Raw genomic sequence first — 12,304 nt, forward strand, 5'->3', positions numbered from 1 at the left:
TACTCTTCCTGTTCCTCCACCAGTAGGTTTAATAGACTCCCAACAAGGTCGCAGCTTGATCTTCTATGTCAAGCAACGCGACTTCGGATTAACCTTCCCTTCCTCTTCCTTTTTTATCGAGGTCTTTTATCACTTCGTAGTGACCCCTCGCATGTTATATCTGAATTCTATCATCTTCATGTGTTCCTTCGAGTCCATAAGTTTGTGTTGGGGTTTTGCCCCTTCTGTCACTTTGTTTTCTACCTTTTTCTGTTTAGTTCAAGTATATCACGCTACTTTGCTCCCTAGGGAGGGTTGTCCATCTTTGCAGGGTACAAAGACTTAATAAAATGCTGGGCTGAAGCCTTTGTGGTGATAAAGGTAAATGAGGGCTCTAGGATCGACTGTGATATTGATCTCTCCTGGAGGGAGGTTCCCCAGGGCTGTAACGACCTTTCTCGGCTGCCCCTGGTAGACCAGATCTACCTTCTTTGACTGACCTCTATACAAAGGAAGTATGATGTCGAGAAGTGCATGTTCGTGTCTAGTCTTCGGGACTGCCAGGAAGCTGGTACTCATTAATGACTATTTTCCTGTCTTTTTCTTTTTCTTTTTCTTTTTTCCTTTCCATTAGCATTTTTTCTTTTCATTGTGTTTGGCCTTGACTTAGGTTGTTTTTATTTTTTCAGCTTCCTCCGTGCCAGTGGACAAGACCAGGCCTCCCAAGAATTTCACCATGTCCAGGGAGAGCATGAAGGCCACTCTGGAGGCCTTCAAGGCAGGCCAGTCAGTTGTGGATGTGACCCGCAAAGTTTTTCATGCTGTTTCGAAGCCCAAGTCCACTTCCAATCCAGCCTCTCGAGAGCCCATCACCATCAATGAGTCCACTGAGAGTGGCTCCAAGGGGGGAATTGAGGTCGCTCTTCTGGCGACTCAATCCCGACAGGTTGCTACTATCGTTGTAATTGGTAGGGCTGCTAGAAAGCGAGCCCAAACTTTTGAGGCCTCCCCTGAGGGCCGGACTGTCAAGAAAGCGCGCATGGTGGGGTCTCCATAAACTGTTTCTCCTTCTTCCACAGACAAAGGGAAACAGATCGTGGAGCAGCTGTCCTCAACTCCCGACAACGATCAACTTCAAATTGGATCAAACCGAATCAAACCCATTGACCTTCTAAAATATTTTTATTTTTAACATATAGCAAGTAATATTTCATAAATACTAAAATTGTTTTACTAATTAAATATAGCTTTATTACACAATCAACTGCATTTCATGTCTTAGAAAAAGCTCAAGGACATCAAATCCTGGAAACAATTACACAAAAACACATCCCCTTTAAAGAAAATCTTCCAGCCTTCCAAACTTCAAACCTTGAATGGAGGAGGGGCTTTATTTAAATTTAGCTTAACATCTGCTGCAGTCCCAAACAACCTTGAATCCTACTTTAAACACTATCATCAACAATTAACATAGAAAGCATTATGATCATGTAATTGAACTTTCTGCCAATTTGCATCTCTAACAACAGTAATAAAGCATCCATTTGAGTGATTAAATAGAAAGAACTAACCTTCTCATGCATTTCCTTCTAATTTGTTTCTGAGAAATTTTCTCTTCACTTGATTTGCCTTGATTGCAATTGTTACCCAAAGCTTGTTGTAGACTCTGTCAACTAACCCAAACCAAGCACACCTCCATGAGTCGTTGAAGTACAAGATGCTACAAACTCCAACAAATCCAGCCGCAAATCCCATTCCCATACCACTGTAGAACCAAACCATTTCAGAGTCATCTTTCCTCGTAGTGCCACCTTTTTCATGACCTTTAGGCAATTCATCTGCATCGTTTGAACAGTTATTCAATGGAGGTCCACAAAGTCCATCGTTGCCGATGTAGATGGATTTGTCATCCAAAGTCTGAAGTTGGTTTCCCGTTGGAATTCGTCCAGATAAGTGATTGATTGACAAATTCAAGTGACTTAAAAAGTTCAAATCAGAAATGCTGAATGGAATAGAGCCAGAAAGTTCATTTTCAGACAAGTCAAGTGATTCTAGTGAGCTTAACTTGCCGATGTTCCAAGGGATATGTCCATCCAATTTGTTTCTAGATAGGTTCAGGTTCTGTAGACCTGAAAGATTCATCAACTCCTGGGGAATTTCTCCAACAAAGTTATTTCCTGAAAGGTCAATGGAATAGAGAAATTGAAGTGTTCTAGTATATTCAAGCTCTATTCCTTTGACATAAACCTTCATATTCTCACCATAGCCTCTTACAAAACCCAGATAGGGTCCAGCAATAGTGTAATAGTCCCAATACCCATTCTGCTCATGCATAGCAATTGCAGTAAAATTGCCAAAACAATTAGGTATGGTTCCAGTCATCACGTTATTTGCCAAGTTCAATATGCGAAGAGAAGCAAGGTAACAAAGCTGCAGAGGAATCTCACCTTCAAATTTATTGGAGTGAACACTCAGTACTTTCAGAGAAGATAGGCTCTCACCTATCCACCAAGGAATAAAACCATCAAAAGAATTCATGCTAAGATCAAGAGTCTCCAAGGATTCTAGATTCCTTAATGACATTGGGATCTTTCCTTGCAGAGTATTGTTTTTCAGATGCAGGGAAATAAGCGACTCTTGAGAACCCAAGGACATTGGAACATCACCACTCAGCATATTACTTGAAAAATCAATTACAATTAAACTTGGCAAATTTCCCCAACATGAAGGCATTCTTCCTGATAGATGATTATTCGAAAGATCAAGAATTTGTAAAGATTGAATCCTGCATAAAGTAGCTGGTACAGTACCATTCAAGTAGTTGTTGGAGAGGGATAAGAGTTGCAGACTTGGCATCATTTCACTGAGATTCTGGGGAATCTGGCCGTGGAGCAAGTTGTTGGAGATATCCAATATGGTTGCATCAAAATGAGAACAGGTTAAAAAACCATCAAACTGGTTAGATTTCAACAATATGATCCTATATTCGTTAGCATAAGTTCTGTTCAGTTTTCTGAAAGTTGGCAAGGTCCCAAACAACTGATTATAAGATAAATCCAATACTACAATATTGGAAGAAATATTTTCAAACCAGTCAGGGATGTTATCTGAGATGCTTGCATTAGACATTTCTAAAAATCTAATGCTCTTTTGTGTTTTGAGCCACTGTGGAAACGAAGGCCCTACTTCACAAGATGATAAATTGATCAAGCATAATTTAGCCACATTTTTATCATAATTATTATTGTTTATTTACACATTTTTTAGTTTAATTTATGGTTTTTATCTTGTTTTTACAGAAAAGGAAGAAATTGAAAAATTGGAGAAAAAGTGCAGAAAATTGACAGAAAAGTGATTGGGTTAGTGATTTGCCCAAAACACTCAAATCACCGGGCAAATCACTTTGACAGCAGAAACTTGGAGGCAACAGGCAGAAGTGATATGGGCAAGTGATTTGCCTAAGACACTCGAAGAAACTGGGCAAATCACTCGCAGAGGCAGAGAGGACTGACTCACAGAAAAGTGATTAGGTCAGTGATTTGCCCAAAACACTCAAATCACCAGGCAAATCACTTTGACAGCAGAAACTGACAGAAGAGCGAGAAATTGGGCAGAAAACAGAAATTCGAATTTTCAGAAGTCCAAATCCAACCCAATCACTACCAACATAAAACCAAGAGCCACGAAAGAGCTTCTCATCCAAGGAATTCCAATTGCAATTAAATTCAACATCAAAAGAGGAGTCAAACACCAAATCAAAAAGGGATTTTGAAACCCTAGATGGATGGAATTCTTCAGCTATAAAAGGAGAGCCTCCAAACCAGCAAAAGCATCATCTGATCAGCTATTGAGCCTTCTCTTCCTCTCGCCAAAAACTCTGCAGCTCTTCCCTTTTTCTTTTCTTTTCATCTTTTGTGTATTATGTCCACCATGAGTGGCTAAACACTTTCTTTCTAGTTGAAGTTGGTGAATTTCAGATTTTGTGATGAATTGGGAGATTTAAATCTCCATTGTTAAACTTCTATTTATTTCCAATATTTATGTAATTTGATCTTTCTATAATTGTTGCTTTACTTTTAGAATCAATAAGGGCCCATTGCTTTTAATTGCTTGAGTAACAATTGTTTAAATAATTTAGGTCCGTAATTGCTTAGAATATTTAAACTCACATTTAATCAAGTTGCATGATCTAAACTTGACCACGCGGTTGGCAAGGTTAGAATTAGGTTTCTCTAAGTCTTAATGCAGTTAACAGTTGTTCGATGCTATAATGCCCTAAGGACGTTCCTTGGCAACTTGTTAACTAGTGTTTGAATAGCGAACGTTTCCTAATCAAACTAGAACTAAGGAGGAATTTGGATTGTGAGAAGCGTCTTCCACATCCAAAACTAATTTATTGGAATAAATAGGAGAGTTAAAGAATCAATGATCAATTCTAAACAATCTGAAATAAGATCCATACTTCAACTAGAAGCTTTTCTCTTATTGATTTACTCATCTTTAAATTATTGCTTTCTTTTGCTATTTAGTTTTAATTCATCAACTCAAACCCCCCTGTTTTATTTACTTGTTATTTACTTGACCTAGTCATTATTAAGAAGGTCTTTAGTGTCAATTCCCTGTGGTTCGACCCTATTGCCACTATCTGCAAATTATTTTGTTGATTGAGAATAGGTTTATTTTTGATGGCTTCGACAACCGCCTATCAAAAATTGGCGCCGTTGCCGGGGAATTGATCTAACTAACGTATTATCCTTTTATGACCAGGGCTGATTTACAAGCATGGCTACGGTAAGTATGTCTTTTCTCTCTTCTCAAATTTCTGAACTAATCTCTATGATGAGAAATTATGGTATAGGTCAAGCCCAACAACTTCAACAAGCACATGCAGGATTCTATGGACAGCCAAGACATAATCCCTACCTTGACACATACAATTCAGGTTGGGGAGACAATATGAGCTATGGCTATACAAGGACAGACCACTACCATGACTACCAAAGAGATCTGCAATACAATTCATGTTGGGGGGACAATCCGAATTATGGCTATGCAAGGGCTGACTACTACCAAAACTATCAAGCCCAAGCAACACCTCAAAACTCCAATATGGAACTTGAAGAGATGGTAAGGAAATTGGAAATTTCTGGGAAAATTCTCCAACAGCAAGTGGATCAAGCGGTCAATTCAATGAACGCGCACATATTAAGAAGAGAGGAAGAGCTTCAAGATCTATGGGACGATGACGAAGAAACAGACCAAGCTGCTGAGTCTGCTGCACAATTCACCACTACACTTGAAGCTGAACCAGATACCCGATTCCAGGTTACTGCAAAATTTTTTGCACCAGCAAATTCACCCACTGCCACACCTGCCACTGCTGAAAGTGCACCGGCAATTGCTGAACCTGCTGTCCAAAAATCAGCAAGTGCTGAATCTGCCACCATTGCATCCCTTGTTGCTGTCCAAACACCAGCAACCTCAAAAATTGACACAACTGAACCAGAAGATGTTGCACTTACTGAACCAGCAACATACACCACTGAATCAGCCACTATTGCATCCCCTGCTGTTGTCCAAAATCTTGAGCAACAAGTGAGCCAAATGGCCACTTCAATGAGCAAATTTGAGTCTCAAGGGAAGCTACCCTCTCAAACTGAGATAAATCCAAGACAAAATGCTAGTGCCATCACATTGAGGAGTGGAAAAGAGCTACAAGACAGCAAGGCTAAAAAATTGCAAAAACAGGCCATGGAAGAAATCCTGCCAGAAAGTGATCAGGGCAGTGATTTGCCCAATTCACTAGTAGAAACTGACCCGATCGCTGGGCAAACTGAGCTGTCCAGCAGTGATTTGCCCAAATCACCAGAGAAGGCAGAGAGTGATCTGTCCAAATCAACAGACCAGGCAGAATCCAGTCAAAGGCAGAAACAGCAACTTATGGAGAAATTCAAGGTACCTCCTCCCTTCCCAAAGAGATTTGCAAGATCCCAAAAGGAGAAAGAGGAAAAAGAGATATTGGAGACACTTTGCAAAGTGGAAATCAACATACCCTTACTTGATGCTATCAAACAAATACCAAGGTATGCTAAATTTCTCAAAGAGCTATGCACCAATAGGAGGAAACTTGCTGAACATAAAAAGGTAAGTGTGGGGGAGTGTGTCTCAGCTGTCATTCAAAGGAAACTTCCCACCAAATGCAAGGATAGAGGAATGTTTGCCATTTCATGCAAAATAGGCAACATAGGAATAAAGAAGGCCATGTGTGACCTTGGAGCTTCAATAAATGTCATGCCTCTTTCTATTTTTAACTTGTTGAATGCAGGTACACTCAAGGGCACCAGCATTATGATCCAATTGGCTGATCGATCTGTTGTCTACCCCAAGGGAGTGCTAGAAGATGTGTTGGTGCATGTGGACCAATTAGTCTTTCCAGCAGATTTTTATGTTATTGACATGGAGGAAGACAAGGGAAAAATCACCTCTGATATCCTACTTGGAAGACCATTCTTAAGTACAGCAAGAACTAAAATTGATGTGCATGATGGCACATTGACTTTGGAGTTTGAAGGGGAAGTTATCAAATTTAATGTTTATGATGCCATGAAATTCCCCAATGATGTTTCTCCTATTTATGGCCTTGATGTTATTGATGATTTAAGTCAAGAAATTTTTGATTTTGATCAAGAAAATTTACTTTATGATGGTCTTTGCAGGAAAGGAGAAGTGGACAGCAACATCACTGAAGCAGAAAAAACAACAGACTGCTGTAACTTGCTGGATGTGGGTGATTTGCCCAGTGATTTGCCCAGACCACCAGATAATATGCTCAAATCACAGACCAAATCACTGGAGCAGACATACTTGACAGAGAGTGATTTGCCCAGATCACCAGATAATCTGCCCAAATCACAGCCCAAATTAGATAGCAAACAGCAGAAATCAGCACAAACAGCAACTGCACCAGAACTGAAACCATTGCCCAGCCACCTCAAATATGCCTACTTGGGAGCTGGAAATTCACTTCCAGCAATTATTTCTAACCAGCTCAGCCAAGAAGAAGAGGAAAAGCTCCTTGATCTGTTGAGGAAGCACAAGAAAGCAATTGGGTGGACCTTGGAGGACATAAAAGGCACCTCAAGACCATTCGGTGGAGGCTCAAGACAGGATGCAGCACATGGAAAGCATGTTGCAGCTGCTGGTTCAATATTTTCTGCCCACAGACCAGCCACGACAGTGATTTGACCAGTGATTTGCCCAAATCACCTGCTCAAATCACCCACATCCCAGGCAGTCCCTTTCCTTCTCCTTATTAATTTTTTCATATTTATGTTTAAACATTGAGGACAATGTTTGGGATATGTGTGGGGGTATTTGCTGTTAGGTTTAGGTTATATTTTTTCCGTTTACATTATCTTTTTGCTTTCTTTTTATTTCTTTTTTGCATCTTTTTGCCCCATAAACACACACCAAAATTTTTTTACACATTTTTTTCACTTTTTGCACACACACACAGAATTTTGACTTAGCTTTTGCTCTACTCAGCATAGATAACAAGGTTAAAAGAGCTTCCTATCTCATGACCCCATTGATTTTCCACCCCTTTAAGCCTAAATTGAATCAATTATAGTGTGCTACCTTCACTTTGGAAGTTCTTTTCTTAAATTGAATCTCTAAATTTACATTGGTCAAGGGAAATAAAAATATAAATACATGCAAATAAAAAGTTAGTGTAACTCCCTATGAGGTGATTTGCCCAAACTGTCATGAAAAAAAAAAAGAAAAAGAAAAACCAGCACAAAGCACAAATCATAAAACCTGTTCCTATGGCCAAATAAGCTATGAACAGAGCTAGTAGCCACTTGAAGAAGTAACTAACTGAGTAACCGGGGGTGGGTATCACCAATATGCACGTTCGCGTAAAAAGGTTAGTGACTTTTTCAGGCAAGAATAAAAAAAAAAGTGCTGCTGAATAAAATAAAATAAAATGCTTAAAGAAGGGCAAGTCTCTCTTAGAGGTTGCATTGAGCTTATACAAAGAGAATAAGCATGAATGCATCAAAAACCTTTCCTTTGACCATGATACGTAAGGGGAAACAAGGAAAAGAGAAGAACAACCTCGGTGCATGTATTCTATACTGTGATACTTCAATTTAGGAGCCTAGGGAGGGCTGATTAAGTGGTACTTAGACTCAAAAGAAAAAGGAGCTTGATTGACTAAGTTATTTGTTGCTTGAGGACAAACAAAAAGCTAGGTGTGGGGGTATTTGATCAAGCATAATTTAGCCACATTTTTATCATAATTATTATTGTTTATTTACACATTTTTTAGTTTAATTTATGGTTTTTATCTTGTTTTTACAGAAAAGGAAGAAATTGAAAAATTGGAGAAAAAGTGCAGAAAATTGATAGAAAAGTGATTGGGTCAGTGATTTGCCCAAAACACTCAAATCACCGGGCAAATCACTTTGACAGCAGAAACTTGGAGGCAACAGATAGAAGTGATATGGGCAAGTGATTTGCCCAAGACACTCGAAGAAACTGGGCAAATCACTCGCAGAGGCAGAGAGGACTGACTCACAGAAAAGTGATTGGGTCAGTGATTTGCCCAAAACACTCAAATCACCAGGCAAATCACTTTGACAGCAGAAACTGACAGAAGAGCGGGAAATTGGGCAGAAAACAGAAATCCGAATTTTCAGAAGTCCAAATTTAACCCAATCACTACCAACATAAAACCAAGAGCCACGAAAGAGCTTCTCATCCAAGGAATTCCAATTGCAATTAAATTCAACATCAAAAGAGGAGTCAAACACCAAATCAAAAAGGGATTTTGAAACCCTAGATGGATGGAATTCTTCAGCTATAAAAGGAGAGCCTCCAAACCAGCAAAAGCATCATCTGATCAGCTATTGAGCCTCCTCTTCCTCTCGCCAGAAACTCTGCAGCTCTTCCCTTTTTCTTTTCTTTTCATCTTTTGTGTATTATGTCCACCATGAGTGGCTAAACACTTTCTTTCTAGTTGAAGTTGGTGAATTTCAGATTTTGTGATGAATTGGGAGATTTAAATCTCTATTGTTAAACTTCTATTTATTTCCAATATTTATGTAATTTGATCTTTCTATAATTGTTGCTTTACTTTTAGAATCAATAAGGGCCCATTGCTTTTAATTGCTTGAGTAACAATTGTTTAAATAATTTAGGTTCGTAATTGCTTAGAATATTTAAACTCACATTTAATCAAGTTGCATGATCTAAACTTGACCACGCGGTTGGCAAGGTTAGAATTAGGTTTCTCTAAGTCTTAATGCAGTTAACAGTTGTTTGATGCTATAATGCCCTAAGGACGTTCCTTGGCAACTTGTTAACTAGTGTTTGAATAGCGAACGTTTCCTAATCAAACTAGAACTAAGGAGGAATTTGGATTGTGAGAACCGTCTTCCACATCCAAAACTAATTTATTAGAATAAATAGGAGAGTTAAAGAATCAATGATCAATTCTAAACAATCTGAAATAAGATCCATACTTCAACTAGAAGCTTTTCTTTTATTGATTTACTCATCTTTAAATTATTGTTTTCTTTTGCTATTTAGTTTTAATTCATCAACTCAAACCCCCCTGTTTTATTTACTTGTTATTTACTTGACCTAGTCATTATTAGGAAGGTCTTTAGTGTCAATTCCCTGTGGTTCGACCCTATTGCCACTATCTACAAATTATTTTGTTGATTGAGAATAGGTTTATTTTTGACGGCTTCGACAACCGCCTATCATAAATCAATCGAGTCAAGTTGAAAAGGAGGTATCCATTCGGGATCAATATCAAAAACTAAAGAATTCCCACCCATACTCAACTTAATCAAGCTTCTGAGGTTTAACAAGTGAAGTTCAGAAAGCTCCCCATGCAATGAATTCTGACTGAATTCTAGTCTTTCAAGGTTGTAAAGCTGTCCAATGGATACAGGAATTGAACCCCAGAAAGAGTTTTCAGAAAGAGAAAGATCTTTCAGGCGTTTAAATTGGCCCAAATTATCTGGAATACTACTAGAAAAGGAATTGTTTAAAAGAATCAGATTCTCTAAACTGTTCTTGATGCAACCGGATGAGTTGCCAAAAGTTCCGGAAATCTCACCGCTGAACTTGTTGTAACCCAAGTATAGCTCAATCAAATTGCAAAGCCTGTTCAACGTGTTGGGTATGTTGCCTTCCAAAGAATTAGAATCCGCATCAAGGGAAGCAAGAGATTTAAGATTACTGATATCAGTGGAAAGAGACCCTCGGAAAGGACCAGAGTGTAGAACAAGATTTTGAAGTTTGGTAATATTATATAACCATCTAGGGATTGTGGAATGGAAGTTGTTCCATCCAAGGTTGAGAACCTCAAGAGATGTAAAATTGACATGTGAAACATCACCAATGATGGAAAGCTCACAATTCCACAATTCTAATTCTAGTAAAGAAGGAAGCATGTTTATTGACTGCAACCAATTGTCACACTTGTCCAGGACCACGAACGGCAAGTATAAGTATTTCAAAGAAGATGGAAAATGGAGGCTGTGGATTACCAATGAAGGATTCAAACTGAGATCAAGATACTGCAAGTTTGAAAGATTTCCAAGATGAAGGGAAATGTTTCCCATGATGGGCGCCCAAGAAAGAACGAGCTTAACTACATGACCGGTTATGTTATCGCAAGTGACTCCGTCCCATCTGCAGCAGTCATCTCCCACCCATGAAGGCAATGAGTTTGAATTGTTGAGGAGGCTTGACTTGAACTTCACAAGAGCTTCTCTTTCAGTCTTGATACAGCTTCCATTGAAATTATCTCCATTGCAGAAGGAGGAAACGCTTTGAAGTAGAATGAGCAAGGCAAGAATCTCAACAACATTGGCAGTTGATGTTCCCATAACTTCTCAATTAAAAAACAAACACTCTAGCAGATTTTAGAAATTAAATCTATAATATTTATATGCTTATTTTGTAACTAATTTACAAATTTTAATATATTTAAACATATTAACACATTTTCATAAATAATAAAATAAAATGTTCTTTTTAATCAATAATGATATTTTAGAAAATAGTTTTCATTAATTTAACATTAATTTTTTTCATAAAATGATCATTTTATAAGGGTAATTACATTCAAATAAAATTTGAAGTTATATGAATTGTCTTAATTTTTTTTATATAAATTTATATACTCAATCTTTCAATTTTATATTAATTATAGTAATATGCTATCAAATCAAATTGTCACCATGGCCCTAAACTTTCCTAGCAATTTCTGTACTGTGAAAAAAATTCACTTGAATTGCCTTGTTGGAAAATATATTTATTGTTGGAGAGCAGCTTGGTGGCTTAAAAATAAAAATAAGACTTTGAAAGACTCATCTCTGTAGACTTGGAATTTTGAGTCATCCAGTGCCTTTGGTACCAAATTTCCAATTGAAGCATAGATTATTAATTCAATTGCTGTCAATTTTGTTGAGACGATATTATCAGAATTTAACATTTTTTTCTTTCATCTGTTATTTTTTTTTTAAATTTTTAATTAATTTATAAACTTTTTAAACTCAAAAAATTAAATAAAATAATAACCGTAAATATTATTTCCGATTAATAAACAACATATAAATACGCTCAGAAGTTAAAACAGATAAAATATCACTGGAAAGAACAAATCACTTGGTATAACTAGCATAATATATAACTACTCCAGACTGCATATGAACAACCACATTAATTTGTCATTGAATCTAAATTCAAATCTAATGAATACCTGATAAAAAAGAAAAAAAAAAGAATTTTATTTTAAAATCAACCTTGTGCACGTTAAGTTGTTTAAATTAGGAAAGGGTCTCTCTTAAAGCAATAGCCTCTGATGAATGAGCAGCGGAGTAAATCCTAAAACTTCAATGCAAAAGTTTGTCCGATCATTTTGGACAACAACGGTATTCTTGAATATGTAGGGTTGCATCTAATTACATTATGTACTACTAATTGCAGGAGAACTCCAACCTTGAATATGTAACTCAATCACATAAAATTAAAACAAATAAACAAGAATAATCGAGATTTCTTTTAAAAATTACATAAAAATTATAGTTTTGGTCAAATTAGTTAAAGTTTCTTCTCTAGTTTTCAAGGTACAAAATTTCAATTACTTAATTAAATTAATCTATTGTGGATTAATAAATAAACTTAAGTATATAAGATTGAAATTCAACGAATGCCTTTAGATGATCTGAGATTTAAAAAGAAATCCTAAGCTTAATCTGAATGGGTCATGCTCCCCTCTTTTATTCTTTTTTTTTTTTTGTCC

At 37.2% G+C, this 12,304-nt stretch overlaps 2 protein-coding genes across 2 annotated transcripts; both read right to left on the minus strand.

The window, feature by feature from the left end:
- Nucleotides 1-1,554: 1,554 nt before the first annotated feature.
- Nucleotides 1,555-2,664, minus strand: LOC110623252 (receptor-like protein EIX2). Its single transcript, XM_021768179.2, has one exon. It carries the CDS (start codon nucleotides 2,653-2,655, stop codon nucleotides 1,555-1,557), a length of 1,101 nt encoding a protein of 366 aa, XP_021623871.2. The 5' UTR covers nucleotides 2,656-2,664.
- Nucleotides 2,665-9,749: 7,085 nt separating this feature from the next.
- On the minus strand, nucleotides 9,750-10,886 carry LOC122722271 (receptor-like protein 35). The gene has a single exon (XM_043952622.1). The coding sequence runs from the start codon at nucleotides 10,884-10,886 to the stop codon at nucleotides 9,750-9,752; it is 1,137 nt and encodes a 378-aa protein (XP_043808557.1).
- Between the last annotated feature and the right edge of the window lie 1,418 nt (nucleotides 10,887-12,304).

Source organism: Manihot esculenta, chromosome 1, assembly GCF_001659605.2.
Source record: "Manihot esculenta cultivar AM560-2 chromosome 1, M.esculenta_v8, whole genome shotgun sequence".
Lineage (NCBI taxonomy): Eukaryota > Viridiplantae > Streptophyta > Magnoliopsida > Malpighiales > Euphorbiaceae > Manihot > Manihot esculenta.